General features: G+C 33.7%; 1 protein-coding gene across 1 annotated transcript; it reads left to right on the forward strand.

The window, feature by feature from the left end:
* The first annotated feature begins 8,336 nt into the window (after positions 1 to 8,336).
* Positions 8,337 to 13,710, forward strand: LOC132609337 (transcription factor UNE12-like). The gene is made up of 7 exons (XM_060323252.1): positions 8,337 to 8,682; positions 9,937 to 10,038; positions 10,948 to 11,067; positions 11,204 to 11,269; positions 11,729 to 11,794; positions 12,831 to 12,908; positions 13,024 to 13,710. The coding sequence occupies exons 1-7, from the start codon at positions 8,431 to 8,433 to the stop codon at positions 13,252 to 13,254; spliced, it is 915 nt and encodes a 304-aa protein (XP_060179235.1). The 5' UTR covers positions 8,337 to 8,430; the 3' UTR covers positions 13,255 to 13,710.
* Positions 13,711 to 19,008: the final 5,298 nt, after the last annotated feature.

The raw sequence follows: 19,008 nt of genomic DNA on the forward strand, positions 1-19,008 counted from the left end.
CACACAAGTTAGTGAAGGAGAAAAATTTATTTGTCTTGGTGATTTAAGAATTACTTAAATTTTTGGATAAGAAAAGTTCTTCTTAAGCTCACATCTAGAAAAATATTGACTTTAACTGAGATGTTGCGTGTTCCTAATATTTGAACCAATTTGGTTGATGTGGTAATTTGTAGAAACTACTGGAGTAAATATTTCTTGTGAGAATGTTATGATGGTTTTAACTAAGAATAATATTTTTGTCACAAATTTATTTTAACCACGATTTAATTGTGCTAAATGTTTGTAGTCATGAATGAAAATGCTAGTAACTTTTCTTTGAACTTGTGCACCCGATAATCTTTGAAAATAAGCTACTTTTATAAGCTTGTTAGATACAAAACTAGAGTACCTTATAAGAAATTAAAAACCTTATGAACTATGGAAATGTTATTCTCCTTATTCTGAAATATTTGAAAGTGTGTGGTGGCTTACTAAGGTTATATTATCTGATTTTGAAAGAAAAAAAGGTATAATATTTTGGTGAAGCTATATTATTAGCTTGTTATCTGTAAGATAAATCTTATGAGAAATTAGTAATACTTCTTATATTTTATGAAAATATTATTCCCCTGTCTTAAAATATTTAAAAATGTGGGGGTTACGCTCTCTTACTAGAGTTATGTTGGATCTCAAAATTCATCAGTGATTATGTGTTTACCCTTTGTGGGGGTGTAATACTATGAAAATCAGCCAAGTAGACCATAATTAAATATGAGTTTATGGTTTGGAGTTGGCTAGTCATGAGGCTAAGATACTTCTTAGTGAGTATTGAGATTGAGATGAAACCAACATGTCTATTTATAGTGGTTGCCAAGCAGCGGTAGCTGTAGTGAATAAATAACTTTTCAATGGCAATAAAAAATATCCGTTTGAGACATAAAGTAATAAAACAGCGCTATTGTGAGATGGAATTATTTCCATGAATTATATGATATCTGAGGTGAATTTGGCCGATTCACATGACTAAAAGAAACATCGAGGGGAATGATACTTTTGTCAATTGAGAAGATGAATAGTGATGGTAACTCAACCTATTTTTGGAGATCCCGTGAATTAGGTTCATATGGGTAATAACAAGTCATTAGTTGATCAAAAGTGCACTGTTAAATATTGCCCCTTCCTATGGTGTGTGAACATAGTGCTATACTGCAAGGTAAAGTGAGGTTGAGTTATAAACTCTTAATCCATTACCATGTCCTTTATAGGTGGTGTGTTGATCTGCAGAATACATTTGATGGTTGGACTTATATGAGTGTGGAGTGGTGACGCTCCTGTGAAATTGTGACGGATTTCTAGAACACTCATGAATACCAGGACACGCGCATGACCTCTTAGCACAAAACCGCGATAACGACAAAGATTGTGCGAGTATAATTGATAAAATAAGACCCTAGACTTACAAAAGAATTCTTGGTTCATAGAAGTTCTAAACTTCACCATTTGTTCTGTAAGTATAATCTTGTTTTATCTAAGTCTGGTTCATAGTGTATGAGACACCAGATTCGATACATTGTACTCATATGTGAAAACCCACCAAAACTTCTTATTTGATTTTATCCTTTTTTTTTTTTTGAGATAGTGGGGGATTATTGAAAAAATAATTATAATATCTCAAAAAAAATGTATTTATATTATTTAAAGCCATCCTTTAATACCTTATTATCTTACCGTTAGTGTTGAAATCATAACTGTCCCTTTATTCTTCATTAGCCATCAATTCTTTGCCAAGAATATGACTTTTACTATATGATAACGTTTGATCTATACATTTTCAACCAATTGCTCTGAGGACCATTTCTTATTGTCATTAACTTCTTCGGTCATTAAGTTCTTATTAACGTTGGAGGCTTTTGAGCCATCTTTGATTAATATATATATTCTAGTCCTTTTCCTTTGGAGGAGATACAAAAAGGGAAATTCTTTTCCCATATTATGGTATGCTGGGTTTTCTTTCTTGTCATGAAATCTTTGTTAGATTCTGACTTATAGTTTTATACTAAAAGAGTTGTTGAATCCTTGGGAATACACCCACACGGGGTAAAATATTCTTAAGGACATTGTCTTAATTGATATGCCTCAAGCTATGAAGAATTCGCTGCAGCATTCATGATCAAGTATTTTTCATAAGATTTCCAATAATTTTAAGACTGAGGATAATATATATTTCTACATAAGATCCTTGTAGTGAGTTTTTTTTTTTTTTTTTTTGGCTACAATTGAAAAGCACGAAAAAAGTCATTTAATGTAAGAGTAAACTCCTTTCGTGTGACGGTGTGGGTGACCTAATATAAATTTTACCACCAAAAATTATGGTGGGTTGGTAAGTATTCCTCTATTTTTAAACGGAGTTTTGGATTCGAGCCTCAATAATGGAATCAACGCCTTTAATAGGGAGCATTTTATCCTCAAATGAGACTTTTCAGCTCGAATCCAAATTAGTCGAGTTCCAAAATATACTGGTCACTGGATAAAAAATTTAATATGAATCTATCTTGCATAACTATACTTTATGTTTATCAAGCGTAAAGTATGTATACCTTACAAGGGTAAAGCTCAGCAGATACACAAAATTAAGTAGATGAAAAAGTGCTCCTTTTGATGGTTTAAGTTTTGAATTGTCACACAATTCAACATGATTTCAAATTTTAATTTACTTACCGTTGAGCCCCTTGTATATTTTTCATGCTCCAAATGTCTGGTGGTGGTGTTGGGAGGGAATTTACAAGTCTCATATCAGTTGTGGAATGAGAAATTGGTCTCCTTATATAATCTTGAACAGTTCTCACCTCATGAGGGATTAAATTAGACTAAGAATTCATTTCTTAAATCTTATGTGATTAATTGACTACAAACGGACTACAAACATTAATGAAAACTTCCTCGGATTGTTGATGACCAGGGGCCGATCTACAGTATCGGGTGGGTTTCCGAGAATCTGGCCTGTATTTATATTGAGAAGTCTATAAAACATATAGTAAGAAATAGTTGTTGGAAACCCAATAACAAAACAGTCTTTTGGTGCAGCGGCAGTTTTGAAACCCACTTAAATAAGCTTAGCTAGCCTTCTGGATGGGGGTTTGATTCCCCTTGGGCACAAAGAAGTTTTCTTTAGTCTATTTCAGTTGTTGATAGAAATAGATAACAAAGAATTTTCAAATGCCTATGGGGTCATCAGCAAGAAGAAATGGAAGACTGCATTAACCTGTTCTGGTGAATGAGACTAGCTAATGCACCACGGTGGAAAAAATAGAAGGAAAAAAAAAGACGTATGTTAGTTGTTAGATAGTCAAATACGTATGTGCAATAATTCTACTTTAATTTGTTTTTTAACTATTAGTAATAAGTTTCCAATGTTTCTCCTTTATCGCCACTTTCAGCCCAAATTTCAAACATACATGGATTAGTTTTCTCCATTTATTCCTTAAATATTATTGTGTATGAGATACAATTGTTTTTGTTTAGCCATCAAGTCAAAAGAGTAAAGAACAAGCACCTCAATATCTGCTACATTTTAGAATTGTCAATATAAACAAAAACAGTTGGAAAAAAAATATATAAACAAAAATAAACTATAGCAACAGTGATAATAAAACACTTCTTTTTCTAATTTGATAAAAGTTGATGGTCACGGATCAAGCCATTATACGACATGAAATGCGAGAAGCGAAAAGCAACAAATTGTATACTGAGACTAGCTTATGTGCACCTTAATTATTTTATTAAATACTTGTTACCTTTTATTATCATAAATACTGAGTAACTTTACCCGCAAGAAAAAGTGATTTGTGTCTTAGAAACATACACGAGTATATTTCTTAGGAAGCACATACACCGTTTTTCTGCTTTTGTTACAACTATATTAAACACACCACAGGTACAATTACATACACTTTTTCTTTTTCGCTTTTCTCCTCACAGCTATGTCAGAGTTATCATAGGCATAGGTCCAATTGAGTCATTTTAACACGAAGTATAAAAATATATAAGTAAAACAAGGCTAAGAGTTCATCAAGCTTTAAATTCTCAATTCATAATTTTTTTTTTTAAAAAAAGATCTTTATTTATAAGAATTAAAACCGCCGAGTTGAAATCCTCTCAACTAGTACATCATAGAACAACTAATAGCCTGTTTAACTAAGCTTATTTTCCCCCCAAAAGTACTTATTTTTTCAATAAGTACTTATTTTAAAAAAAAAAAGTGAGGTATTTGGCCAAGTTTTTGAGAGAAAATAAGTGTTTTTGGGGAATAGCAGAAGCAATTTTTCAGAAGTTAAAAAAAATAGTTTTTGCTCAAAAACACTTTTTTGAAAAGTCCTTTTGAGAAAAATACACATAGAATCACTTTTTAAAAGCTTGACCAAACACTAATTATTGCTCAAAAATACTTTTAAAATTAATTGGTCAAACACAAACTGCTTTTAGCCAAAAGTATTTTTTTTTAAAATACTTTTTAAAATAAGTTATTTTTAGAAGCTTGGCCAAATAGGCTGTAAACCACACACATATTGAATTATTTATCCGTATTTTTTTAGTACCTTGAGATTGCTTAAGATCATATACTTCAAATTAACGCTATATATAGCCTATATTTCAACTGAAGAATTTATTTTCCAAGCTATCTTGGAATTTTACTATCAAATGAAAAAGATTAAACATTAAACAACAAAATCAAGGCGAAAATGTATTTTCTAAATCCTAATGTATTACGTTAACCTTTTTTGTCATTTGACATTCTTGATTTGCGTGAGTATTTCGTGTTTTTCAATTTTTCTTTTTCAAAATAAGTCAGCCATAACATCGGAAAACATTAATACTAGAGTAATACTTTTTCATCATTTAGCTAAATAAATACCGTTTTCATCTCTCCTCCGTTAGAGTTTTGGTTCATATTTATCCCTTTTATTAAAAAACTTATTACATTTGCTCTTATCACTAATGGATTGCTGACTAGGAGTCCTTACTTTCCACATAGATACCATGTGTACATATAATTTTTCTTTTATTTTCTATCATACCAATTGAATTTTGCAATATAATTTTCCTTTTTAATAAAAAAAAATACAATATCTAATCTTCTTCACCATCAAATCACCACTTCCCCTTTTTCTTCTTCGCCACTGTCACCACCCTCCACCGCCATCTGCCGCCATTTAATTTACTAAAAATTTACCCATTACTTCCCAACTTGGGATCTTCATTCTTTTTAATGAAGGATATGTCTGTTGTCTGCAAGGTGCTTTAAGACATCAAAAGAAAGGAAAACGATTCAATGGTGAAGTAGAGATTGCATTTCTAAAAAGTAAATAATATATGCATAATAATAGAGAAAAGACATCATTTCCCTTCTAAATTTGACCGCACAATTCACTTTAGCAATTAAACTTAACGGGCATTTATTTACCCCCATAAAAAATTTCAAGTTAATTAAATACTACCTTATACTTGTAATACCAATTTCATGATTGAAAGGTATTATACAGGTACACCATATAAGCATCACTTTAAAAGCACGTCATTAACACGTCACATAGTCCCTCTTTCTCTTTCTTCTCCTCCTACTTTCTCTCTCTCTCTTTTTCTCTTATCTTTTCTTCTTCTTTTTCCGCCTTTCTTCTTCCATCAACAACAATAGCTACCTTTCTTCTTCCATCAACAATCATGGAACTCCAAAAATCCTGAAATCTCTCTGACATGAAGGAACAAACTGAAATCGGATAACATTATCAATCGGAAAAAGTGAAGGTTTTGTCCGATTTTTTTTTTCCGGCCACAGATTAGGCTGCATATGTTTCAATTGTTTCTTTTTTCTATTTATATACATAAGTAATTGCCCCACAGGATATCATATTTATAATCATTATTTTAGTATTTGATTTCAGAAAAAAAAATCAACATTAAAAATAAAAGAACTTGAAATAAAAAATAAAAAAAAGGAGTCATTGTTCTGTTTTTGGCATCATTGATACCATTGATTCTCGCTTTAATTTCAAATTCACTTTGGAAGCCACCACTCATGGAGAGAGTTGAAAGCTTGAACAACCATGGGAAAAACTCGATTAAAGAAGCTTGAAGCTCGAGCTAATATTTTTCAGATCTGAAAAATGGTTTGTTGCTACTATTTTAGAGCTCCTTTTATAGTAGTTGTGGATTGATTTAGAGCTAAAAGACAATGAGTAAAGACATGGAAAGGTTGTGGGGCGGAGGAAACGGGTGTAATGGTGGTGAAAACATAAAGAGAAAGAGGGGAGAAGAAGAGAAAAGAAAAGGGGAGAAATAAAAAAAGAAAAAAGAAATGTTCAATATTAAGTGTATTTAATTGTATAATGACGAATTAGAAAATGACATCTGGACAAGTTAGTCAGTTTTAAACATTACTTTTTCCTCTCACGCGCTTTCAAGAAAGTGTGTATACTTTCTTTGCCTGCCAAGTGACCTCTTAAGCAAATATAAATTACATGTTGAATGAGATTAGGGGGATAAATAATTACTCTTAAAGTTACAGTGCTAAATTGAGTTTTGCAAACAAATTTAGGGGGAAATGATTTCTTTTCTTGTAATAATGAGCCCGTTTGAATTGGCTTATAAGTTGCTTATAAGCTGTTTTCAGTTTTTTTGAGTGTTTGGCTGACCAGCTTAAAGTCATTTTGTGCTTAAAATAAGCTCAAAAAAATAATTGGGTCCATTTGACTTAGCTTATCTAAAACAGCTTATAACCTGAAAATAGCTTATAAGCCAAAAAAAATAAGTTAGACTACCCCAACTTATTTTTTTTAACTTATAAGCTGCAAACAACTTATAGGCATAAGCCCATCCAAACAGGCTCAATATCCCTCCACTTCTCCTGACAAACTCCAAATGTAAATGCTTCTGCGAAAGGGGGAAAAACAATTAGTACATTTACAGCTCAAATAATGTGGTGAGAAGCTCTTACATCCAAAAATCTACCACAAAGAGCAACATAAAGAAGAACAGATGTTTTCACATACCCGAAAATTAAATATACCGTGAATGTGGTAATAAGGAACAAATAAATGATTTACTTACAATGCTGATACGACTCTCCGATGGTGGACGGCGGTGAAAGTGGCGGAGAAGAAGAGGGCAATTAGTGATTTGATGGAGAAGAATGTTAGGTATTATTTTTTTTTTCATAGAAAAAGAAAATTACATGGCCTAATTTAATAGGTATATATAAAATAAAAGAAAATGTATATATACACATGACATCTATGTTGAAAATAAGGGCTCCTAGTCAGCAATTTGTTAGTGATAAGGGCAAATGTAATAAGTTTTCTTAACGGAATGGTCAATATGAACCAAAACTCTAACGAAGGGTAAATCTAAACTATAAATAATAATTGGAGGTAGGAGCGTACAAAGCAAACCGACAAACCGCACCGAACCGATAATCCGAACCAAATCGAGAAAAAACACTTAAATTATGTAGAAACTTTAGATTTAAGTGTTTTATTTTTTAAGATTTTAATTCAACCGTGTTATTTTTTTAATCAAGACATATAGGGGCAAAGACAACATTACAATGAATTGCAGGGCCACCAGCAAAAAGTTCATACTTACTGTAAATAAAAGCCTTGTATTAAAGCGAAAAAGCGTAAATGAATGAGTCTATTATCCAACAAATTTCTAACAGTGTTCCACTAGCCTTTGGAAATTTCTAGTTATTACTCCCTCTGGTTCATAATAAGTGGAGTATTCACCAAGCTTTTTTTTAGGTTTGGTCGAAAATAAGTGTTCACTTATATTACCAAAAAAGAATTAGAGCCTGTTTGGATGGGTTTATGCTTATAAGCTTGTTTGTAGCTTATAAACTAAAAAAATAAGTTGGGGTAGTCTAACTTATTTTTTTGGCTTATAAGCTCAGCTTATAAGCTGCTTTAGATAAGTTAAGTCAAATGGACCCAATTATTTCTTTGAGCTTGTTTTAAGCACAAGATGACTTTAAGCCAAATACTCAAAAAAGCTGAAAACAGCTTATAAGCAACTTATAAGCCAATCCAAACGGGCTCTTAATTATATTCTTTCAAATTTACTCCCTTCTAGGTAAGTGAATTTTTATATAATCAAAAAACTATATTAATTAGGTATTTTTTAAGAGTTAATATTTTCTTAAAGAATGTGTTAAAGGTTAAATAGATACTTCTTTTGAGGCAGAGCGCGTAAAAACAGAGCAATTTGCTTTATTACAGAGGCGAAAACAACATTACAATAAACTCCAGGGACCACAGGAGAAAATGGCAGAAAGCAATGAAAAAATCATGGCACTTTTTAAACGCATGCCACAAAGCACCAAAAAACCAAAGAGAAGACATTCCCATTTCAAAACCCTTCAAAACTTCATCTGGCCGGAGAGATAAATAATCTCCGTCCGGCATGGCGTCAAACCAACAGGAAGGCTACGCAGATGATTTCTTAGAGCAAATTCTGGCGATTCCTTCTTATGCTGATGTTGGCACTCCCTCTGAAACGTCGTCGTTTAACACCTCGGCGAGTGCCGTATCTCATCATCTTAATAACTCTGTTGCTGGCGGCGGACTACATCAGCAACCCTTGTTTCCCTTGGGATTAAGCTTGGATAACGGACGTGATGACGTCACCGACCCTGCTGCTTATGCTGTCAAGCATGTAAGCTTCTTTCTTTTTTTTTTATATATCAGTTTCAATTTGTTTGACATGGCGTTTTAATAAAGTACTCCCTCCGTCTCAAATTATTTGTGGTTTTTTTTTTGTTTTTTGTTTTTTGTTTTACACGCCTTTAAATACTTTCACTTCTGTTAAAATAATACTCCATCTGTTTCAATTTGTTTGAACCTATTTCTTTTTTAGTCCGTGCCAAAATGGATGACCTCTTCTTTAATTTGGAAACAAATTCACTTTAAGAATTATTTACAGTCGCACAAATTTTTAAGACTTATTTTGAACCACTATTTTCAAAAGTCTTCCCTATTTTTTAAATGTCGTGCCCGGTCAAATGGGTTCATATAAATTGAAATTGAAACGGAGTGAGTATATATTTCTTGTATTTAGAAGTTAGTTAACTTAAAAGTTCTTCAAATATTTATGACTTAACTTATTTTAGACCACAAGTTTTAAAATTTTTTTTTTTTTTTTTTTTTAATTCCGTGCCTAATTAAATTATATCGGATAAATTGGGATATGTAAATTGGGACGTGGGACGGAGGGAGTATTAATTAGGAAGGGGTTTTGACTATTTTATCCTTATTTATGTCTTAAGTTATAATCTCTTTGTATTAAATGTTTAGTCTATTTTATTTGCATCTCCATTAATGACAAAAATTTTTTTACTAAGGATAAAATGGGTAAAACTAATTAATTTGCCTTCAACTTCTAAAATGACAAATAATTTGAGACGGCGATTGTGTGTCACCCTGTCATTATTAGTCATTCAAAAAAAAAGCTGTCACCTTTGTATATTTAGAAATAATTTAACTTTATAATTTTGCCCTTTATCTAATGAAATAATTTATAGCCACACAAATGTCCATTGTTTTAGACCACAAGTTTTAAAAATCTTTTTTTTTTCCTTAAATTTGTGCCAAGTCAAACGGTGCCACATAAATTGGGACGGAGGGAGTAAACAATTTTGAATCTTGTGGTCTTAGACTAAAGATATATTGAATGTACCAAAGTGTCCTTTAATCTTGTGGTCTTAAAATGACATGTGTAAAGTTGGAATTAAAGAGTAGTCAAGAAAAGAAAAAGACATTCTTTTCAAACGGACTAAAAAGAGAAGTAGGACAAACAAATTGAAATGGAGGGAGTTTTTTTTTTCCGTTCGGCATTTTCCAAATTTTACCATGTTTATAATTGGCGAAGTGACGAATATTTTAACTCTTTTTTTTTTGGTTTATTTTGCAGGAAAGAGAAGGGATGAATATCGGAAATTTATATGCAGGTCTAGAACAACATTTGCATTCTCATGCAGTTCGACACGCTGTGCCTCCTGTTCACCATGTCCAGGTTAGTCACTGTCTTTGTGTGTGCTTTTTTTTTTTTTGGTTGAGAAAGTTATTGCTAAACTATATTGCTCATTATTATTCTCCAATACAGATTATGTTTCCATATAAGTGGCTGGAAATGTAAAATTGAGTTTATCTATAGTTTTATTGTGACTTGGAATGGGTCCCTGTGAAGAGTTGCCATTGTTTCTGATGATGATTGAGGAATTAGTGTGTTTTGAAGAATGATAAAATTGGAAAAGTATTGTGTCACAGGATTACTGGATATATTGTCTTTAAAAAAAGTTTATTATAAATTTGATTTGCTACTGATTCAATCCCTTGTGTTATATTCCTTATAGCCAGTGAGCTGTCTGAAGCTAGTCCAAAATCTTTTTGTACACAATTTTAATACTCCTTGCCAATGAGGAGAGCATATTGGAATGAACGAATAATTCTTTTCTAATTGAGGCATATATCCGACTATAAGAAGGTAAAACACTGTTATATGTTTATTCTTTTAAGACGGAGGTGTTCTAGCCGGCTTGTGCCCACCTCGACTATTCGACCGGGTATTTGTTGTCTCCCTCCGATGCAGGTACCGGTAACTCTATGCACCAAGGCTTGGATAGATAAGAAGAAATTACCTATTGTTTTTTGCCTCCACGGGATTTGAACCTTAGACCACATGGAGTCATGGTTCTTCTCCCACCTTGTTGTTCACTAGACCACACCCTTGGGTGCGTGGTATTGCATCCATTATTCTGTTTAATTTCTCTTTATTTTCGAAGCCTAATTAGTTGAATGATTCATGCTTGGTAACTATGATTTGGGTTATGTTTCTTTAAGACAAAAATGTCCTCTTTGTCAATGAGGGGAGTAGATAATTACTGCATTTGTCGAGCTTATAATTTCTCTTGGTTTCTGGCAGCCTTTTCAAGGTCCACCAACGACGAGCACAACAGTAACTGTACCGCACCCACCTTCAATTCGTCCTAGGGTTCGAGCTCGAAGGGGACAAGCCACAGATCCACATAGCATTGCTGAGAGGGTAAGAAGATTGATGTAACATGCTATGTTGATAAGTTTCGTAAGGACTAACGTGAATCACATGGTATAATGCCAGTTCTTATGAGAGTTCTCTAGAAACAAGTAGTAATAAATAATTATCTGTTTCTTTTTTGCAGCTGAGAAGAGAGAGGATATCAGAAAGAATAAAGGCTTTGCAGGAACTGGTACCCAGCTGCAATAAGGTGTGTCCCAGTGTCTAGTTGCAACACGTTTTTGTTTTCGTGAATAGTGTGTTTCTTTAAGCATCACAAATGTCATACACAGGCTCTCTAAAACACGAAATATTATGTTCACAAATAGTAGCAATTTTACTTTTTTGTCCACATCATGGCCCTAAAATACCAGTACGTGTAAAAGTAGAGACAGGTATCAGATGATTCATCTTGTAGGCAAACTTTTACTGTTTTACTTGCAATGGAATGTGTCTGATGGTTCAAATTTACTACTTTCAAGTTTCTAGTAGCAGGCTTTTTGGATTAGCTTGATTGCTGATTTTCACTTTGATTGGGATTTTTTAAAATTGGACTTTGACGTAGTTATTCAGTATCTAATATTAATGGCTCCCTTGTGTAAAGAGTGGAATTAAAAAGAATGTGGCAGCTTGGGGTATTGATTTTTTTTTTTTTTTAACCTTTTGCCAGACAGATAGGGCCGCAATGCTTGATGAGATTCTGGACTATGTGAAGTTCTTAAGGCTTCAAGTTAAGGTAATATGTCATTTTTTAGAATTCGTCTTAGTTGCTAACTTAGTCATTCACTCTTCCTACCATCTCCTAGAGCAATATTAGGTTTTTGGCTTCTGAGTTCTGTACAATGAAGCTGCTTTCAGTATTATTCCTATCCATATGATTTGATTCTCAATCAAAAATTATTGGAACCACCATCATTAATCCATTCCTGTAGAGCTTGCTAATTCATCTTGACCATCATGTTCTTGAGGACACTTCCCTTTCTGGGGATTTAGTGGTCATGTGGTTTTCTGATTGTTGGTTTCTCTAAAGGTGATTGGGTTAACATGATCTTATATGCATTACGTAGCTTGAGCTATTTTTAGCTTGATTTCATGGGAAATAGTTGCCTTATGAGTTTAATACTGAGAATAGGTTAACAGTTTTGTTTGTATACTAATTTCAGTTTGCAAATAAGTATATTTCTATATCTCCTGGGTTATTTGGAAGTAATTCTCATCCTGGCTTATTCTACCACCTGCTCCTGTCGTCCTGATATATAAACACTTTCCCGATTTACATACTCTCTCTATTTGGTTTAACATCATTCAGCTAATTAATATGTTTTTAGATAAGCTAAGCTTATTAAATCCTTTTAACTGATCAAAGTCAAAATTTTGAGGTCTTTTTATTGAACCAACTTTTCAACTACTATTTTATTGTCCTACTACTTGTATAATCTGCAAGTCAAACTAATAACTTTGGTTCTGTTTCAAATAGTATCATATAATGGGAGGGAAGGAATGTTTGATGTGTTCAAGAAATTGAAAAAAGAAGGGAGTAATCTCATACTGTTGTTGGTAGTCTTCTAATCTCCCATTCCCTTCTCAAAAGAAGTTCTCTGTTATACCATATAAAAGCGTAGCCTCCTTACTGGTTTTTGAGTTCCCCATTTTCCATTCCTTTGTGAGTTCAGTGTATATGGGATTTCTTGGCCATCATAGTTCCCTTGCTGGTTTGGAGATTTCCTGGTTTTCATTCTTTTATCTGTCCACTAAATTTAAACTGCCTAAAGGTACTGAGCATGAGTAGGCTAGGAGGAGCCAGTGCGGTGGCACAACTTGTTGCTGACATTCCGTTGCAATCTGTGGAGGTAATGAATTGAATCCTGTTGCTACTTATTGAACATCATCAAAAGACCCTAAAAACAGTGTCTATAGCTTGAGTTAAATAAAATTCTTCATTTGCTTGTTTTTCCTCTATTTTAGGGGGACAGTGGTGAAAGTAGATCCAACCAGCATATCTGGGATAAGTGGTCCAATGCCGACACAGAACAAGAGGTTGCTAAGCTCATGGAGGAAGATGTTGGCGCGGCCATGCAATACCTTCAGTCTAAATCCCTCTGCATCATGCCCATATCACTCGCTGCACTCATCTATCCTACTCAGCAACCGGATGACCAGTCACTGGTCAAGCCTGAACCGGCAGCCCCATCATAGACCTCCAATTCGTTGCACGTGCCTCTGAGAACTCCTAATGGTCTTGTGTCCCACCCCTCCTTTGTATCCTTACCTACCATCACTATTTATTTTTCTCTGCAATTGGTGGCAATGCAATCAATGTCAGATGCCACAACTTTAGCTTTTAGCCCAACCATTGGCCCCTTTTATTACCTTTCTGGAGTTCCGTCAAGCAAGGCATGATGTCATTCCTTGGACAAAGGTAAGCACCCAATCAATTAGCATCATTTTCAGATGAGGTGAGCTTCTTTTTCAAAGTTATCTATGATTAGCAGTTCTTCCCCCATTTTGTTGTGGGATTGTGGGGACTCCCTTTATCCTTTGCATAGTGGATGGTGGGGGCGTTGTAAAAGTAACCAATTGGTTGTTGTAAAGTGTAATGTAATTTTAGTATATTATTGCAATGGATAGTTGAAGTTGCTCTCCGCCGAAAAAGTTCTGAAAATATTATTTGTGCCTTTGCAGTATTTTTTGTCTTTTATGCGTTTGAGTGGACTGTAGAGTTCTGGGAAAAAATAACTGGATTCTAGATCACACCTACCCAAGCTAGTAGTAGGTCGAGGCAATTTCAGTTGATATTATAAAAAAAAAAATTGTTGGGGACTTTAATTTCCCATGCCAGAGACAGGTGAAATTGTTAAGTCAGAGAATAACCATTGCTTGATCCTAGTGCGGGGTAGTCTCATATTATTCTTGACTATTCCAGAAATTTTAAATTTACCAGAGAAGTACGGTAAAAAGTTTGAGTTAGATTTGACTACAAGTTAATAGGGACGTACAAACTTAAGTTCAAAAGTCTATAGTTGATATATAATTTTTTGTTATTTTGGGTAGGTGGGAAGAAGGGGTTAGTTGGTGGGATAGAATAGATAAAGGATATCTCATGGGATTATATGGGATAAAATAAATCCCAAGACTAAATAATATGCATTACCAAACGCAAGATAAAAAAATCTTATGGGATATATTATTATTTTTATCCCACCAACCAAGTGATCCCTTTAGAGTACTATTATTATTTATGTAGATATTGGAGCGGAGCAATGACTCATAATAGTGGGAAGAAAAATAAAAACAAACTTTAACTCCTCTCAATTTGCCACTCTCTTAAAAGTAACTAAACCTAATTTACCAAACTATCATGAAAGTTTCCGCTCATCATATATCCTATTTCAGAATAGAGACAAGACCTACCCTTTGCAGGTAGTTCAGTTGGTTGAGTATGGGGCTTTCATAATGGAGGTCTCAAGTTCGAAATCCCCTGCCTACGAAAGTAGGGGATTTGCCTTCTAGGTTAAACTCGTCACACATGGCTTGCCTAGTGCGGCTTATCTTTCCTATGTGGTTTGCGGGTTCCTTTGTCATAAAAAAAAATAGAAACAAGGCCTGAAAAGAGAATTTGAAATGAGGATTTTAACCTAGCTAAACGAGGGATCAACAATGAAAAAGATAATGCATCAGAAAACAGTTAATCAAAAAACCAAAGGGATCAATCTCAAAGGCTGAAAACTTACTAACGCATGATAATTCCGAAAGACCCAAAAAAGATAAGTATTAGCTAAGTGAGAGATATTGCACGGTCAATTTGAGAAAATTAATTTAATAACAAAATACATTTCTAGTTAAGTTGAAACTCTTTCTAGCAATTAGACGTAGTTGCGATTTGCCGTCAAAGAGTGTTAGTACCACAAGTTCCTTTTGTATGGAAGTAAAACTACAGATTCTACATTTATACAAAGGCAAGAAAGAAAATTTCTCTTGTTTTGAGGTAACAGTCAAAAGACAAGAAAGAATTATGCGTTCTACATAAAAAAATTAACCTTAAATAACAAGGGTGCCCGAGGCGGATTCGAAAGTTATGAGTTTTAGATGAACCACAGTCAGAAGGCTACTTCGATTCCCGCCCGTATATCTATCCAATTTTAAATTAGAACAGAATTTGTAACTCTGAAGTAATTAGATTTTATCTAAGCATATGCTAAACTTTTTGTTTGAGTTATAAAACCAAACTCGTTTTTTGGAATCTTTTCATAAATAAAAGTTATTGTTTGAACAAAAAAAAAAACATGACTTTTTTAACTTTTTAATATTTTACTGATAAGTCTTATGACTGCTAGTCATAAATCGAAAAATCGAATCAAACCAAATCAAACCGGTGATTATTATTTTATTTGGTTTAGTTATGATTTTAGACATTTAAAAACCGACTAAATTGGTGTGGTTATAGTTTTAATTAATAATCGACCCAAACCGAACCATGAACACCCCTACTCACATCCTTACGAAGTTTGGGGCGAAATTTTTTGAGTCTACTGTTGGTTCTCAAAAAAAAAAAAAAAACCCAACTTGGATCTTTTGAAATTTTTGGATTTGGGTAAAATTGCTACTGAGATTTGTTTAGATATTATTGATTGGAGCTCTAAACCTGATTGAAACCTTGACTCAGGAGATTGATATGAAGATTTGAACTAAAGAGACTTGGAGCGTAGGTAGAGCCATTTGAAATTGCTACTGTTAGGTCTGTTGATTATTTTGAACTAGAAATTGAAATATTCTTGTTTGTTTATTTGGTGATTGAATTCAGTTGGTATTTGTTTGTTGAACTGAACGTTAAACCTACATTGGACATTAAACCTTGTAGCTGAGTTGAGGATTATTATTGGGGGGCTTAGAACCATGATTAGCATGTTGAATCTTTAGTTTGGTTTGAAGATTAAAGCTGAAATAGGAAACCTCCATGGCCGTCGGCCATGAAAGTTTCCGGCAATGGTTGACTGCTTCAACCAAGAGTGTAGTAAAAGGAGAAAAAAAAATGGTAATGAGAAAGAAAAAGATAAAAAGAATAAGGAAAATGGATTCACCATTACGGAGCTACTTAAACCGCTCAGTGAGTGTAAAATAAACACTTTGTCGTGTCAGCAAAAGGTGTTTAATAAATACACTTTTTGAGGAGTTCAATTATTCAATAGTAACAAATCCTAGTTACATTGTCAAAGAGAATAAAAGGTAGGACTCGTTTAAGGGCCGTTTATGTATTTAGCCAAAAAAAAAAAAAGAACTCTATTGAGTGCTGCCGTGCTGGTCATGAGCCAAATTAGGAATGGCCTACTAGGAAGAAAGTGCACGGTTTGCGTGTCAAATGGGCTGGACTTCAATTTTTGCCCTTCAAAATTGAATTTATGCCTCGCTCGGCATAACTTGTGGTGGGATATTATGATGCGAAAATATAAAGTTATGCCCCGCAAAAAAGTTGTTTTCCTCGAGGGGCAAAAATTAAAGACCAACACAAAATAGGGGAGAAGTGCAGATGACCCGGCTGCTAGAGTAGAGGCTTAACAGCAAGTTGAGTAGTCTTTAGCAGCCCAAGTCGAACAGTCACCATTGGAGTGTTTAGAAATCATGAGGGTAAATGGCTTCTGGGGTTCTCAGTTTCTATAAACCCCCACCACAGCCTTCAATACTAAATTCATGCTATCATCCATGGACTTCGATTAGCTCTTACTCATAAACTTCAACCCCTTCACATCAATATCGATGGCAAGGAAGTTGTACAACTTTTTAACAACTCCAACATACTGACTTGCTCTTCACTTGTTGATGACTGCAGGTACATGTTTACGGGACATAGCCCTGTAGTGGGACATGTTTACGGGGAGCAGATAGATTAGCAAAGGTGGCAAGTGGTCGGACTGGAGTGCCTTGAATGGAGCTGTTTTGGGATGCACCATCTGTTTTGGCAAATATTTAGAATCAAGATCTCTATGGAGAACCATCTGGCTGCATGGTGCCGCCATCATCACTGCCGATTGCACAACTGTCTTCTAATATAAGTAGTAGTAGCAGTTGAGTTAAAGATACTTTAGTCAATGAAACTATGGCCTAATATTGTGGATATACCACAACATGCTCTCGTCTAACCTTTTAGTTTTGTTATACTATATATCGTACTTACCCACAAAAAAAAAAAAAAAAAAAAACATGTGATGGACTAAATCCCATTTTGCTGGTTATCCATATCTCTTTTTTGGCTCAACCATCCGGTCTGTGAAGTTTAGATCGACTAATCCAGATTCACATCGTCTAGGCCCTACTAAGAGTGGTAAAGAACTCTCTACCAAGAAGTCTCCATTTTAGGCCGAAAGTATCTGGTTAAGTTAAATTCCATCCGTTATCTTCAGCTCGGATGACACACATATATACATATGCATATGGCGCGCTCACTGACAAATCTTAAATCCCTTTTGTAATTTTAAGATTCCACTAGAATGTCGGACTACCTACAACAGAAATAATACAATTACGGAACCTGGCTCTGAAGTGCCTACAATTGCAGAGGTTTTAGGCCCTTTTTTTTTAACAGAAAAGCAATAAACAACAAAAGTAGCTTATAAGTTTGGTCCCCAGGCACCAAGTTGCAACAATATTTCAAGCATGTTTTCTGAGACATTAGAGCTGCCAACTAGGAAATAGTGGTCCGAAAATCTTAGTCATCATCATCTATCCAGTAAACTACTTGCACGTCATAAACCAGAAACAAGTGTTTTTTTGTGCCTCATTAGTAATATCCCTTTTGACACAAGCAAATCATGAGTACGATCTTTGAAGCTCAATATTTGTGCCGCTGAATTTGTTGATGTTGTTAACTTGTTATCACATTCTTTTTCATTTGAATTTTCAAAATTAATATTTAAGGGAAGTGACCTCACGATGTCTGGGGAAAGATTCTTTTTTCATACGCTTTACAGTATGCCAGAAACCATATGTTTAGCTTTTCATTTTCAATGATTTTTGTTGAAGGGTTTTGACTTTTTCTTAACTGACAATTGATAGCAAAAATGATCTCTATTCTGCCAAGCATTCTAATCTCAAAGAATTGTCTCTACCATGCCAAGCGTTCTATGTTTTCTAAACTTAAATTGAACCAATACTAGTTTTTTTTACTGCAAAATACACTCAGAATTTTCAATTGAAATCCTCTACAACAAAATTATCAAAGTTTTCGACTATCTGAACATACCACAAGAAGTTTCTCAAAAGTCAATTATATTTGACCTGATTAGATATTTATATAAATAAAATTCTGAATTTCTATCGTTCATAATAATTCTGTAGCATTTTTATTTTCTGACTTTATATGAGCTTCTGTTAGTACTAAGGTCTAGAATCAGTTTTTTTATTAATTACATGGTTAAGTATGTTCACTCTAATACTGCGGAGACCAAAACCATAATTATGCAATAGCATATGTAATAACTAGTGAGAAGAAGCCCCTGCACAATGTATTCATAAATTTAAATTTTCTAAACAGTGTTGATTAAGTGATTTGGGTAAAAAATATTAAATGTTTTACTTAAAAATTTAAGTTTAAAGCACGGAAGACCACCAAGTTTAATTACCGAAAGTCATGAGGAAATTTTTAAGAAACAGTCATATCAAAAAACTTCAAACCCCTCTCTATATTTGTATGTCTATTTGAGTTTGATATCGTTAATTACATTACTAATTACGTGTTGATTGTTATAAATATTTAAAATTTATTGTATTGTTTGAAATTCTTATGAAATTAAGAAAATAGATTTTTGGAATTTGTATTTTTTATATGTAAATAAAACATTTAAAACTTGTAGTTTTAAACATGACATAATATATTTATACGACTAAAATCTTCTCATTATCGATAAAATGAGAAACTTAAATTAATTATCACGGGCCCTTAAAATATCACGAGGGCAG

This window comes from Lycium barbarum, chromosome 9, assembly GCF_019175385.1.
Source record: "Lycium barbarum isolate Lr01 chromosome 9, ASM1917538v2, whole genome shotgun sequence".
Lineage (NCBI taxonomy): Eukaryota > Viridiplantae > Streptophyta > Magnoliopsida > Solanales > Solanaceae > Lycium > Lycium barbarum.